This window comes from Primulina tabacum, chromosome 17 (genome assembly GCF_025594145.1).
Source record: "Primulina tabacum isolate GXHZ01 chromosome 17, ASM2559414v2, whole genome shotgun sequence".
NCBI lineage: Eukaryota > Viridiplantae > Streptophyta > Magnoliopsida > Lamiales > Gesneriaceae > Primulina > Primulina tabacum.
In genome coordinates, this window is record NC_134566.1 from 29,304,021 (window position 1) to 29,319,677 (window position 15,657).

Sequence of the window (15,657 nt, forward strand, 5' to 3'; positions counted from 1 at the left end):
CAGCATAAATCTCGAGTGAGCACCTTGAACCAAAAAGTGGCCACATTCATCCGGGAGAGGTTAGTGCAATCACCCATTGATTTAGCCATCAGCGTCATTCGTGGAGCCATCAACGCAGCGTCATTCGTGGAGCGACTTCAGAGCTTACCTTGTAGCAGATTATTCGTGCCTATAAAAAGGAAGGCTCCTCATTCGAAACTTGCACATCCAAATTCTCGAAATCCTCTCTAGCAGCACTGTATTCTCGAAGCTCTTCGCCCTCTAGTAACAAAGCTCTGCCGCAATCTCACCGTTCACGTTTACGTTTCCTTGAGCAGTCAGAATACGGTAAGTGGGCTTTTGCTATATATCTTTCTTTGTAAGTGGGTTCTTGATACTATTTTATTTGGCACACTTATTTCTTTTTAAGTGGGCATAATATGTTTCGAAAATAAATTAAACATGACTTTGAAAATTCGGTCGGCGTGATATATTCATTTCCATTTGGTATTGAAATCCCTTGAATTGTTCTTTGTTCGATATCAGTTAAATATGTGACAGCATGTTTGAATTTTTTTGAAATGCACTGCAATGACTCGATTTAGAAATGGTAAAGGAAATTCCGAACTTTGATATACTTTGTTTAGGCCCTGATGCGGTGGGTTATAATAACCGTTCCTTCGCCCCTTAGAGGAGTAACATATAGGGGACTGATCAGTAAAAAAAAAAAACCATAGAAAATGAGATGATTTTCAGTGCTATATTCGTATTTGTGTTAGTATTTGATTCAACATGCTTAATATTGAAATTTTGATAATTTATTCATATGTATATCCTCGATAATTGTCATGTGCGATCGGCCCCCATTTACTGAGTATTTCTCCAAAATACTCACCCCTTACTTTCCCACCCAGATAAGAATGAGAATCAAATTGAGGATGAGGAGCAAGACTACTTTTGGGGATGGTGATGAAGCAGTCTAATTCGGGACCCGTCGATTATTCTGTTTTATGATTTCAGTATCGTGTATTTACGCTTCCGCATGTTTCTATTTCTTTTGAGTTGTAAAGACATTGAACTTTTGGGAAATTTATGATAATAAACTGGTTTCGGTTTATGATGTACTACGAGGCTAGTTATTTTTCGATCGTGTGGTTGTTAAACAACGCCGGTGTCATAACCCGGTCTCGGGGCGTGACATCAAGGAGGGAGGATTGTCCAAGGGACAATTAACACATTTCAATTCAACATGAATAAATTTTAATCGCATCAATATAAACTAATAATTTCGAGTTAATTACACATCAAAACACTATTTTAGAATCGAAAATAATAACTGGATTGTCTTTAATTTGAAATAAATCCATTTGAGGGACTAAGGAGAAAAATTAAAACATGAGATTTTGACATGCATAAGATAAAAGTTAGCAGCATATCGTATGTTGTCTGTCTCCTTTGTCAAACCCCCTGCACGTATGCTCTGCAAAGTCGGGGGGAAATGTGTTTGACTGGTTTTTTGATTCTGTAAATACTGCATCTGTCAATCTTGCACGCAGACCCAGTCTTTGACGAAACTAAGTCTATAATATTTTGCACTCACGGATTTTTATTTGTCTGAATGTAGTTAAATTTATCCAGTAAAATCCTTGGAGTCATGCTTATTTTGATCGGTTTCGTGAGCCAATTATTCTTAATTTTAATTCGAATGTCGGATATTCGGATTATCGATAGTGATTAACAAGTTTCGGAAGGTGCATGGGAGTTTTTCAAATTATTATCACATTTTTATATGATGTTTTCATTTAGGCTATTCATATTTCACTTTTTTTTAAAAAAAAAATTATTTATAATCTAATATGAATTTATTTATAGTTTATTTAATATTCTTTAATATTAATATTTGAAGTCATAAATTTTTTGATTTTTAAAAATATCTTATTAATAAAATAATAAGTCAAAGCAACATCCAATATTTAGAATAAGAGGGAAAAACTTGTCGTTTCTTTTTTATTTTTGCTTATATATTTTAACGTGTACTATATAAGATTTATTGTTGTCACATGAGCTATATAAGATAACATCGATGCCAAATAATCAATATTTGATGGATTTAGTGATTTCTGGTGAAAAATAATTAAAAATATTTGATGAAAAATAAATATTGATAAGTTATAAGATTAAAATGCAAAACACGCCAAATATTTTTCCCAATTTAGCTTACGTGCACGATTAAGATATAACATCAAAGAGTTTAGGATTTTCAATCATATTTGAAAATTATAAGGGTGCAAAGGAGATGCTCGAGATCAATATTCATGAGCTAATAAAGGTTCTCAACTATATCGATCTCGACTCGAGCTGGTTCGCGAACTCAGTTCATGTGATCACAAGTCACAAAATTGAAGAACATGTTTGCGAGCTTAAGTTTTAAAACATGGTCATGACTTATGAGCATTGAGCATTATATATAAAATTAATAATAGTTTATGAATTTACATGTGAATAATTATGTACGAAGGCATACCCGTTTTAAACTCTAGGTGAGACTCATAATTAGTATTGAGTACCACAAATTTATGTTGACATTATTTTACGTCCAAAAAGTTATAACCTGTGAGGGTTTTCAAGAAATTACTAACAAATCTGGAACGAGATTTTCTTTAAAAATATGGAAAGCAAGCATTACGTAATAAATAATCAACCATGGCAATATTTTAAACACATTAAAATTATAATTTTGAATGCTTATTTTTAAAAAATTATCATTATTTTTTGAACAAAATTTAGCATTAATTTCAATTCATATGCAATCAATTAGCTAGTTTGATCGTACTCACCATCTCAAACAAGAATAGACATCTTGTGAGACGGTTTCACAAATATTTATTTGTGAGACTGGTCAACCCTACCGATATTTACAATAAAAAGTAATACTCTTAATATAAAAAGTAATAGTTTTTCATGGATAACCCAAATAAGATATCTGTCTCACAAAATACGACTCGTGAGACCGTCTCACACAAAATTTTGCCCTCAAACAAATAAATTAAACATCGTGTTACATCAATCCTGTAATGCCCAGAACACGAAGTTTACTTTTACTTAAAGTAGAATTTTATGTTGTTTATGGTTAATTTGATCTGAATAAACTCCAATTTAATGGTATGGTTTTTTTAAAAAATAATAATAATAGGCAAATGCGTTCAAAGAATAACTTTAAAATAGCTTTCTTTTATTGGCATGGTATTGCGGGAGACAACTGATTACAGGCTCAAAATCATGATAAAGATTACTCATTTAAGCTAACGTACAAATTCATGTGAGAAGATCTCACGAATCAATTTTGTGAGTCACTCATGAAAAAAATATTTTTTTATGATAAACGAATAAAAATCCATGAAACTGTCTCTCAAAAGACTTTACTCATAAGTTAATTTGTCATATATTGGTTTAAATAAAGTTTGTTTTTTCTAACTAAATCCAATGAATCCGACTGATAACGGAGTATCATTATAATATTAACGTAGTATCGATATAATGTCAGACATTATGTATTTGATAGATTGAATGTGCAAAAAAATCAATTTTTTAAGATAAAATTTAGCCAATTAAAGGGCCAAATATACATTAGTCAAATTTGTTGAAATTTTTGAAACTCGAGATCATGTTTTATCTTGGGATTTTGGATATTTCAAAATACTGATTAATTGGCTTGTCGTGTTCTTATTTATGGAAGTTTAATATAATGGCATCAACTTTTTTGATTCCTTAAAACCATCGATAAGTCACTCTCCAATATCAATGACTCTCACACAACCACTTTTATAGATGAGGGGACCAAAACAACACATTTGGATGACCAAGCAAAACATTTTGTGGTTCACTTTTTTTTTCTTTTTCTTATCGACAAAAAAAAATGTATAAGACGATCTCTCGGATAGTATTTTGTGAAACATATCTCTTATTTGAGTCATACATGAAAAATTAATATTTTTTATGGTAAGAGTATCACTTTTTATTGTAAATATCGGTAGGGTTGACCCGTCTCATATATAAATATTCATGAGACCGTCTCCCAAGAGACATGCTCTTTCTTATTATCAAGAGATATTTCTATTTTTAATCAATTCGTGTTGTTAAATTAATTTAAAAATAGTTTTGGATTATAATAATCCTTCACGTTTCAAGAATCAAAATTTGGTGTTTGAGTTGCTATAAATCGAAAAATTACAGGAAATTGTGAAAACTTGAACGATGAAAATGCAAAGCTGATCTCTTATATGTTCATGCGTACATCCGCTATACATACTTACGTGTCAAATATTAAACATATAATTTTAATATATTTGATCACGATGCACGTGGCACCCTTCCATTGGCAGAACGTCATCAATACGTCACACATCAAATTCAATTTCCAAACACGGCAAGCAAACGCAGTATTAGACTAGGGTTACATTTTCTTCTTCATTACATCATTCACATTTTAATTTATTAATTAATTTTTTTAGTAAAATATTTATATCACATCAAAAAATTATACCATATGAAATCATTGATACGACACATGAATTCTAAATATATTATTACAAATTATTTCAAAATTAAAAAAAATTGTTTTATCCAAAGCATTAAACATGTTAATTTATACTATCTATATCTGAATAATTTTCAAAACATCGTCCAACAATTCAATAACATATACCAACATTTTTTATTTTCTAATATTTCAATTTTAAAAAATAATAATTTTAATTTTAATTTTTTTTAAAAAAATACTGAAAACACCCGTGAGAGCTTATATAAAAAATGTTATTCACGATTTCAGAGTCAGTCGTCTTTAAATAGGGGTGTCAAAAATGAACCCGACACGCTAACCCGACACGGGACGACACGAAAAATATTGGGTTTGGGTTTATGATTTTCGGATTCGGGTCGAAACGGGTCAGACCCGATTACAAACCCGTAAAAAAAATAATTTCTGGGTGGGTTCAGGTTGACCTGAAAAAAATATCAGGCCACCCGGTGACCCGAACCACCCGACCCACCATTTTTAAATTTTTTTTTTTTTACATTTTGCACAACTTTTGTGACTCTGTCCAGGCTTTCTCATTAAAATAAAGTCCAACCCAATTTAATCATCTAAGTATTAACCCAATAACCCTTGTTGTTGACTTGTTGTCGACTTCTCATTTCTTAATTCTCAATTTCTCTTCTCGTCAAGTGTATCCTTCGCCGCTTCTCACTCAAGCATCCAAGTGAAACCCTTCGGCCTTCTCCGCTAATCTGCTTCTCGTCCAGCCGTCCAGGTGAACAAACTGAGTTTTATTAAAGTAATCTCTGTTTGGGTTTGTTCTCAAAAATTTTTATTGAACATATAATTTGAAATTTGAATATTCTTCAATATTTTGTTCCGTTCTTCAATATATTTGTTCCGTTCCCAGAAATTGACAAATTGTATCGTGCGGTGTTTTTGGCTTTTGGGATTCTTGACCCTGTGAGTCTGTGATTGAGTTGTTAGCCATATATATATATTTATCCTTCAAAAAGTGGAAATATATCCATAACTTTTTTCTGGACGTATTTAAGGAATATAAATAAATAATATAAAATAAAAAAGATTGGAAGGGAAGATTCAAGATCCGAAGAGTTGCATAATGCATTGCTGGAGAAGTTTACATTTGTTAAATATGAATATTTTTACATTTGTTAAATATCAAAATATATGTTTAAACCTAACATGAGGGAAGAAGCAAACTTTGTTTACAACTTCTTTTGTTAAATAAAGTCTGTGACAATTGGGTATCATTGTATAACATTTTCTTTGGTACAATTCTTGAGTATATGATTATGTTAAAATTGACATCCATTTATTTCTGTTTCTTGTAATGCCTATACCAAATGTAGTCTTTCAAGGAATTGTTAATTTTTTTCTTGTAGCTAATAATATTGTTATGCTTTTTAATTGATAGAATGAGTTCAGAACCTATTGGTCTTGTTCATGAGGAGGATAGTGTGGAGGGTGTACATGTGTTGGATTTAGATGTTGATGAAGAAGCAGGTACTAACTTGAAAGGTCGGGCCTCCGGAAGTGTTAAACGAAAGAGACCTTTAAAATCACAATGGTGGCAATATTTTGAGATGCTTCCAGAAGTAGAAGGAGAAGAAAAGCGTTGCAAATGTAAAGCATGTGGGACTACGTACAAAGCTGACAGTAGCATGGGGACAGGTAATCTCCAACGCCATATTCTCAAACAGTGTCCTAGACAGAGAACTCGTGATATTGCTCAGGCTTTGTTAGAACAAGGCGATAAAAGTCTTGCCATAAGGTCACAAAAATTCAGCCAAGAAAGATTTAGAGAGTTGCTAATATTAGCAATTGTGAGACATGATTTACCGTTTCATTTTGTGGAATATGAGGCAATTAGATCAATTTTTACATATTTGGAACCTCAAGTCAATCATTTCACTAGAAACACCGCAAGGACTGATATTCTCAATATGCATAAAAATGAATACAATAGACTAGCTCAAGAAATGCGTTCATGCTCTGGAAAAATTTGTTTCACTTCCGATTTGTGGACTTCTATTGCCACTGATGGCTATGTATGTTTGACAGCGCATTTCATTGATTCTAATTGGGTTTTGCAAAAAAAGATCATCAACTTCTCTTACATGCCTCCACCTCACTCTGGTATTGCATTGTGTGATAAAATCAATAGCTTATTCAATGCTTGGGGAATTCAGAGAAAGGTTTTCACAATTACGTTGGACAATGTCGCTGCAAATGATGTTTTTGTTGGCCTTCTAAGGGATCATCTTAGTTTAAATTGTTCATTAGTGAATGGTGGCGAGTTTCTGCATGTTCGTTGTTGTGCACACATTCTCAATTTAATTGTCCAAGAAGGTTTGAAAATAATTGATCATTCTGTTGATAAGATTCGTGAATGTGTATAGTATGTTAAAGGCAGTCAAGTAAGAAAGAAAAAGTTTGTAGAATCTGTTACCCAAACTTTGCTGGATCCTAAGAAATCACTTAGGCAAGATGTTCCTACTAGATGGAATTCTATGTATTTGATGCTTTCTAGTGCCATATATTATCGACGTGCTTTTAATCATTTGAAATTGACTGATACTAATTTCACACACTGTCCATTGGTTGACGAGTGGGTTCAAGCTGAAAAAATATGCAAATTTCTTGAGGTTTTCTATGAGACAACGACTTTGTTTTCTGGGGTGAAATATCCTACTGCCAACCTTTATTTTCCTCGTGTCTTTACGGTTCAATTGACATTAAGTCAAGCCTTGCAAAGCTATGATGATTTCATGAGATCAATGGCCAATCGGATGTTTCAGAAATTTGACAAGTACTGGAAAGATTATAACATTTTGTTGTCCATTGCTGTGATAGTTGATCCGAGGTTCAAGATGCAGTTTGTTTAGTTTTGTTACAACAAGTTATACGGACATGGTAGTAACGAATTAAGTCTGGTGAAGTCTAAATTAGTTTCTTTGTTTGAGGAATATATGGGCCTTGCTTCTAAATCAAGTAGTAACAATACATCTACGAGTTCTCACAGTGGCATTGATGATAATGCTTCTCTTCCTCTAAATTCAGATAGTGGATGCATGGATGTTTTGAAGGTATTTATGATAATTTTTTCTTTTTCTCACTATTTTTTACTTTTCGTTACCAATACATTTAATTTATGATGTAGGAATTTGACACATTTCAAAGAACAGAATTAAATGATAGAGCTCAAAAGAGTCAATTAGATCTTTATTTGGATGAACCAAAAATTGACAGATCTTCAAAATGTGATGTTCTTGCATTTTGGAAAGCTTACCAATTTAGGTATCCTGAACTTGCACAAATGACCAGAGATATTTTGAGTGTTCCAATTTCTACAGTTGCTTCTGAATCAGCTTTTAGCACGGGTGGTAGGATACTTGACCAATATCGTAGTGCAATGAAGCCTGATGTTGTTGAGGCGTTGGTTTGTTGTAGAGATTGGTTAGTTGGACAAAAAGGTTAGTGATTCTTCTTGTTATTTTCATTTTAAAGTTATCTTTTTTACTAATATTTTATTTTTGTAGAAACTACTGAGGTGAGGTTGGATAATTTGACTGAAAATGTTACGAATTTATTCATAAAAGAGGATGTTAGATCAAACAATGCTGCAACGGATGATTGATGATTCTAACAATGCTATGATACCTAGTATTGAAAAGTAAGTTAACTTTTATAAATTCATAATTTTTGAAAACTTTCACCATTTCCTATTTTAATTTTTTAAATGTTATTTAAATGTTCGACTTCTACAAACAAATGTAGAACAATGAAGAAAACTATGATATAAGTGGAATGCAATATACAAACAAAGTAGTGATTACTAGAGAAGTTTAAGTCAATTTATGGTGTCATCTGGTATTGTATGTATTCATTAGATCATAAAGCTGCTAATGGTAAGTTAACGGGTTTTGTTTTTGTGCAAGCTGTTGTTAAAGCGTATGAAGCATGTCTTCTGAGTATTTGTGTTAGAGAGTCTGTTTTGGACTGCTTTGGGAGTTAATTAAAAGTGCACATATATTCGATTGTTTTGAAATGTGTTTTCCAAAAATTGATTTGTGTTCTACGAAAAAAATGAGTGCATGCCCCATTGTCATGTTTTATACTTTGTTGCTAGCTCCTCAACTTCTTTTGAGATATTGTTAACTTGAACTTATAATTTTGCTTAATATGTCTATCAATTGAATCTCAGGAAGTGCATGTGATTTTTGGAAGATGACCCGGTTGGAAGGTTAAAAGTTTTCATTTATGAGATCCCAGGCAAATACAACAAAAAGATTCTACAGAAGAATCCAAGATGTCTCGATCATATGTTTGCTGCAGATTTGCAATTTTACATGCATCGTTTTCTTTTATCAAGCGCTGTTCGAACTCTAAATGTTATTATTATCATTATGTGTTTTGAATATTTATTAGAAACTTGTGAGGATATTATTAGAAAAGTTAGCTATATGACATATTATTATTATTTATTATTTTTTCGAATTTTTTTTAAAAAAATAAAAAAAAAATCGAGTTAGGCGGGTTAGACGGGCTGAGTTGGGTTAGACGGGTTCGTGTTCGGGTTGAGGGTTTTCCGGTTGCTTCGGGTTGGGTTCGGGTTGGGAAAAAAAAATTATGCGGGTTGACCCGAAACCCGACCCACCCGACCCGATTGACACCCCTATCTTTAAACCAAATTTTCAGCATTTTCTTTGTGATTGATAATAGGTTGACAAATAGTTTCTTGCTTAAAAGTTAAAACTTCTTTTCTCACGTAATAATGAGTATGTCTTTTGTGAGACGATATCATGAATCTTTATATGTGAGACAAGTCAATCCTACCGATATTCATAATAAAAAGCAATATTCTTATCATAAAAAGTAATACACTTTCATAGATGCCCAAATAAAAGATTGTCTCACAAAGTACGATCCGTAATATCGTTTCACCCAACTTTTTGCTCATAATAATAACCGGTGAGGCAAAATTAAAAAAAAAAAACAGATCACATGAATTTTTAAATGTATTCAAATTGTAAAAAAATTTCTAATCTACAATTATAATGTCATTTGAATAAATAAAAACAATTGTTTTCAATGGCTTAGCTAATGGTGCATAAATGATAGGGATATTTTGGTCACTATAAGAAAATACAGGAAACTAATCCATCATATTAAGTTAAAATTATATCTTTTATCATGTAATATTGTTTATCCATTTCTTTCAATTTCTTTTTAACTTGATCATATATCAATAAAAAAAACCGTATTTTTATATTACAAAATTTCTCTTTACCTTAAGAAACTCAAATGTAATACATTTATTTGTCAGCTACTAAAATTTTGTCATAATTTTTTTCGTTTCTAAAAATAAATATAAAAGTCTTAATTTAATTTTAAAATTTAATACTATTAATATTTTTTGGGACTAAATTATTCATATTTTTTCTCAAGGTTTTGTAGAGTAAGATGTTTCTAAATCTTTCTTATAAAATACATAAAAACAACGGATGTACATTGACAAAAACTTGTGTGAGACGGTCTTACGGGTCGTATTTTGTGAGAAATATATCTTACTTAGGTCATCCATGAAAAAGTATTACTTTTTATGCTAAAAGTATTACTTTTTATTGTGAATATCGGTAGGATTGACTCGTCTCACAGATAAAAATTCGTGAGACCATCTCACAAGAGACATGCTCGTGTACATTATATTTTTTTTCTCAAAGCATTTACTACGTACTCTGGTGATTAAAATATAATTACAATCTATAAAATATTATTTGAAATCTATTCATTTCATATAGAATCACATTAAATATTAAAATCGGTTTATCACTATTTTTTTTCTCGAAGAATGTTTATAAGACAAACATAATAACTATGAATATGATAAAATCATATTTTGTTTTAAATAAAAGTTTTATCGGTATCCAATTCTTTTATAAAAGATATAGTTGATTAAATTAATTTTATATATATTAAATTCCATATCTAAACATGATCGTAGTCTAGGGTTTCCCATGCACAGCCCATAGCTCCCCTTCCAAATCTCCGATCACCTGTTATCCACTTCAGTCATGTATAAACTCAACTCCCACTCTCCCAGTCTTCACTGATCTTTAGATCGACGATCGATTTGCTTATGAAGGACCAGTTTCTCTGGCCGTGCTAGAAAAGGTCGAGGAAGACGACCATTTACAGCAGCTGGTTCTAAACTGGTCTCTCATTCGCAAATCGATCCTCGGAAGAGCTGTATTGGAGATGGTGTAATATGCTCTCTCCACCGGTGGAGCATGCATCACGCTTTCTGCCCGGTAGAATATAAGATTTCACCAGTAAGCCGCCGTTGAAGAGTCCATCAGTTTTTCAAAAAAAGAAGAAGAAAAGAGTCCATCAGCGCCGGCTTCAAAGAGTCTTAGCCACTCTCTTCTAGGGTCGGATTCATATAAGTCAACAAATCACAAGATTGACTCAACTGAGGCAAAAAATAACCGGACTGCACCACAAAGACCACGCCGCCTCCCGCCTGTGCGTTCACCAGCGGCGTGGCGAACCCCGTTTCTGTTCCTGTGGCCAACGTGGTGGCGGTCCGGGTGCAGAAGCCGGACACGGTGTTCACGACCTTCGGGATATGAAAAAAATAGAGGTGAGCTAGGAACTGCATGATGGGATTGCAGCAGCAGCAAGCAGCAGTAGGCATTACATTGTGCATTCATAAAGCCAATGTGAATGAGAGATTTCGGAATCCAACCCTGGAAGACGGAGGCTAAGACTCGCATTGCCGACCGGGGATCCCTTGATTTTCTTGGAGAGAGCTTATATATATTTGAAACGGGTCCTCTGGTTTACATGAAGTTTGAAAAGAAAAAGAATCAACAGTGCGATAAAACCAAAAGCAAACTTTATCTTCTCTTTGTTGTGGTTTTGAGATTGGATCGATGACAGTTCATTTATTAATTTAAGCATTGATATTGCAGATTTATAGTATGATTCTTGTTATTTTTTCCACATCTTTTGTGATGTTATGACGAAAATATTGGAATATAGCTAGGGGTGTAAAATGCGACACGACTCGTCAACCTCGACACGATCCAACACGAAAAAAATCAGGTTCGAGTTGAGGTTTTTCGGGTTGGGTTCGGGTTCGGGTTAGTACCATGTTAGGCGAGTTTCGGGTTGGGTTGGGTTGGTTGGGTCGCGGGTTGACCCGCGAACTTTTTTTTTTGAAAATATTACCTATAGTTTTATATATTGTATGTTTGAACAAAATTTACTGTATATTTATATGATAAATTTTCATCACTTAATTTTTATTTTGCATATTTTATTTTTTTAACAATTTTTTATTTGATTTATAAATATACTTTTAATTTTCTACGATTAAACTTTCAAATTTAAATCAGAAATTTTGTTATTATGTGTTTAAATTAAAATATTATTATTTTTTATTTTTTTGAATTTTTTTCATTAATTTTTTTAAAAAATTTAAAATAAATAAATAAAATTCGGGTTAGGCGGGTTAGACGGGTTGAGTCGGGTTATACGGGTTCGTGTTCGGGTTGCTTCGGGTTCGGGTTGGGGGTTTTCGGGTTGAAAAAAAATAAAAAAAATTTCGCGGGTTGACTCGAAACCCGACCCAACCCGCCCGATTGACACCCCTAAATATAGCCTCTTACGAGTTTCAGTTTCAAAACACGACCATCTCATTTTTAAATATTTATTCACTTGTTTTGGAATATTAATGAAACGACTCGTGCTATTAAAATACTCCTAATTTTTTTTTTTTTGTAATCTAATTTAAAAAATATACTCATACACATGCATGCGAAAGAAAACAGACCACCATGCGTATTAAAAGTTACTCAATCACTGAATAAAAATATTGTAGTTAAATAAAAATCTAAATATCATCAAAATACCTAGGATACTGATTTAAAATAACTCTAACGCAACAATCAAAGCTTGTCGTACCATCAACGTATAAAAAGATATAAAATATATAAAAACAATATTCATCCATGACCCATAAACATATATTGCGGAAAAATGCAAGGTCCTCGGGTCATCGTGCGCACCCCCAACTCCGCCTACTCAGTCTTCAGCGCCTCCAGTCTCAAACTCATCATGCTCACTTGTATCATTCATACCTAATGAGTCTAAAGACTCAACACACCTGAATCGTTATAACAAGTACATACACATAACATGCAACATCGAAAAGTACTGTAATTAAAATAAACTTCATGATCTTGAAAGCATGAGCATAAACATAACATAACATAAACATACTCTAAACATATCTCATCATTTAATCATTTATGTGTTTAATTTCCTTATTTGAATTCAGATCATTAGTTGTGACTTTCGTATCAGCTCTAGTCGATGGTTCCATCTACGTATAATCGCGGTACCCGACGGCGGGGACATCAGCGATAGTATTACCTATCCATTGAGCTTTGACCTTACATGTTCGTGTTCATGTTCATATTAGTCACAACCAGCTCTCATCTTTCCAAACATATCATAATATTCATCATTTATAAAAATCATGCATGTATGTAATTTTCTTAAAATCAAGCATGCAACTTATTTTCGTATTTCCATAAAAAGTCATGTTTGTGATTACATATGCATTTAAAACATTTCGATTTGTGATCAGGGCGCTGCCAGGACTATTAACTCGACCCGGATGCAAAATGATTATGTTGCCCCTGGAAACCCTAATACCCCTGAACCTCAAAATTCCGACTCGAAGCCAACCAAACTCCTTAAAATACCTCAAAAACATATTTATAATCATTTTCTAGACGTAACCTTGAGCTCATTCCATAACTTTTACGATTTGTTTTAAAACTTGGACCGGGATTTCGATTTTAATTTGAATCAACCCGAGACTAACCAAACTTTCACAAATTTTAACCACAACTTAATCACACTCTACCAGACCCTAAACAACACAATTACAGCCTTTTGAAACCTTTAAAACCGGCTGCTCCCTTGCTGGAAAATTTTTGCACTTGCATCTAACAAATCCTAATGCGCCTAGCCCTCAAAAACTCGATCCTAGCCCAAACTAGACTGGACCTGCCTCGAACCAACCACTCCTAGCCCACCTCTGGACCCTCCTGGACCGACCTAACCACTACCCTCAGCCTCATGTATGCGCACCCTCGGTTCACCATGAAACACCCGAAATCACCCAAAGCCGAAACTTAATCGCCATTAGCTTCCTCGATCTCCCCCTAGCACGAGACCAGCCGTGCACGAGCTGCTCTAGGCCATCCCTCAGACCCTCCAGGCTCTACTCCATGTCCATGGAGCGTCCCTTACACCGATGTCCTCCCCGAAACATTCGATCGAGCCACAACCTATCCCGAACGCAAAGGCCCGATTGGTCACCTACAAGAGCGTGACCTAGCCTCAAGCTCAGCACCTAAAACGCCTAAACATATGCTATAGAACCTCCTTAGAACCCCCGACCTGGCAGCATCCCATCAACCGAGCCGAGACGTGATGTACATGAAGGCAAGAAAATCATATTCAAGGAGAAACGCATGTAAAATCAATTTATAACATTAGAACCGATATATATCATGCATAATCCATCCAAAACACGTATTTATGGTGTGAAAGACGAGAAAAAAAGGTAATGTGTGTGCCTTTGCGTAATGGCGCTTGAAAACTTAACTACAATTGCATAGAACGAATATCGGAGGGACGGGGAAGAGCTCCTATAAATTTTTTTGAGAAAATCCGAGCAAAAAGGCCGCTGGTGGTCACGAGAAGCTGCTGGTGGGGCGGCCGAAAGGGAGAATGGAGGGTTAGGGTTTTTCGGAGGTAGGGTTTGTTATAATATAGATGTATATTGGGTCCATTAATTAAAATAATAAGGATGTGAAGGAGTTTAGGCCTAATATATATTAAAGTAGGCCCAATAAGCCCAAAATCACTCCCGAAAAATATCTTGTTTAGTTACGTTTTTGAAAATATTGTTCGAACCCTAAAAAGTCCACCGACTCGCTAAATTTTGCATATCAGTTTAAAATATGATCCGACGAGTAAAATCAGCCAAAACCCATTTTCAAAAATCACATTTAATTACATCATATATTAAATAATTAAAAATAATTTTTTAATAAAAATATTTTTCTTCAACTGTCCTCATCTCCGTTCCACGTCTAGCGTGAAATACTATTAAAAAACCCTAATACATGAAACATTAATAAACCATGAAATAAAACATATATTGATGCAATAATCATGCATTTAATGCTTTAAATTAATTAAACACATATTTTAATAAAATTCTAGATTGCATACAGTCATGTTATGTCGCTTCGAATTTTCTAGACCTTACAGTTAAAAGTGTTGGTGTGTTTACAACAAGCTAATAAAAAAATCCAATTAGCCAAGGGATGCTAAAGAAAGGCAATAAAGTGATGAAATATACAAAATAAGTTGCATCAGATGAATCGTGTTTTCTCCCACCAATAACACTAATTATATTTCATTATAATAAAACTCTCTCTAAAATATACACAAATATATAAATAAAGTGCATAAATACGCAATGTGCAGAAATATACTTCGAACTGTACAGTTTCGGGCGGAGCTAATGGGCAGAACTCCGAAAGCTAATATGTGATGGGCGACGCCCCCGCGGCGGCGCTGGTGGATGGATTTGTTTAAGAAAGATCAGCGGATTGTTGGTGAAAATATTAGAGGAAAAAGTTGGTCGAAAAAATTGATGGTTCGGATGAATTAAAAATATTTTATGTGAATATTTTTTATGACATTTTCTTCCAAAATAATTAACCACAGGCAACTACAATTAAAGTTAGAATGTCTTTTGCGATTAAATATCATATATATATATATATATATATATACTTATTCCATGTTTATACAAAGTTTCATATTATTTATTATGAATTTCAAGTTCACTTAAAGATATTTGAAATTCTATTTACTTTATGTAATTAATGTATAAATAAGTAAGATATAAATTTAGAAATACACTTGATTTTTCCCATTTAATTGCAATTATGGCATTCATCCTTAATGTTTCTGTCCTTAACGAAGGATCCGTGTTTACTAGATGTATTTTTCGTTAGGGACGTTTC

The 15,657-nt window shown here is 33.3% G+C and overlaps 1 protein-coding gene across 1 annotated transcript; it reads left to right on the plus strand.

The window, feature by feature from the left end:
• Positions 1–5,157: 5,157 nt before the first annotated feature.
• LOC142530666 (uncharacterized) lies at positions 5,158–8,174 on the plus strand. Its single transcript, XM_075636486.1, has 4 exons — positions 5,158–5,288; positions 5,952–6,208; positions 7,822–8,010; positions 8,077–8,174. The coding sequence occupies exons 2-4, from the start codon at positions 5,953–5,955 to the stop codon at positions 8,172–8,174; spliced, it is 543 nt and encodes a 180-aa protein (XP_075492601.1). The 5' UTR covers positions 5,158–5,288; position 5,952.
• Positions 8,175–15,657: the final 7,483 nt, after the last annotated feature.

Bases quoted from the DNA above. Each gene is read 5' to 3' on its own strand.
- LOC142530666 (XM_075636486.1), top strand. From the start codon at position 5,953: ATGAGTTCAGAACCTATTGGTCTTGTTCATGAGGAGGATAGTGTGGAG. The intron at 6,209-7,821 runs GTAATCTCCAAC...CATTTTGGAAAG, and splicing joins TGACAGTAGCATGGGGACAG to CTTACCAATTTAGGTATCCT. The intron at 8,011-8,076 runs GTTAGTGATTCT...TTATTTTTGTAG, and splicing joins TTGGTTAGTTGGACAAAAAG to AAACTACTGAGGTGAGGTTG.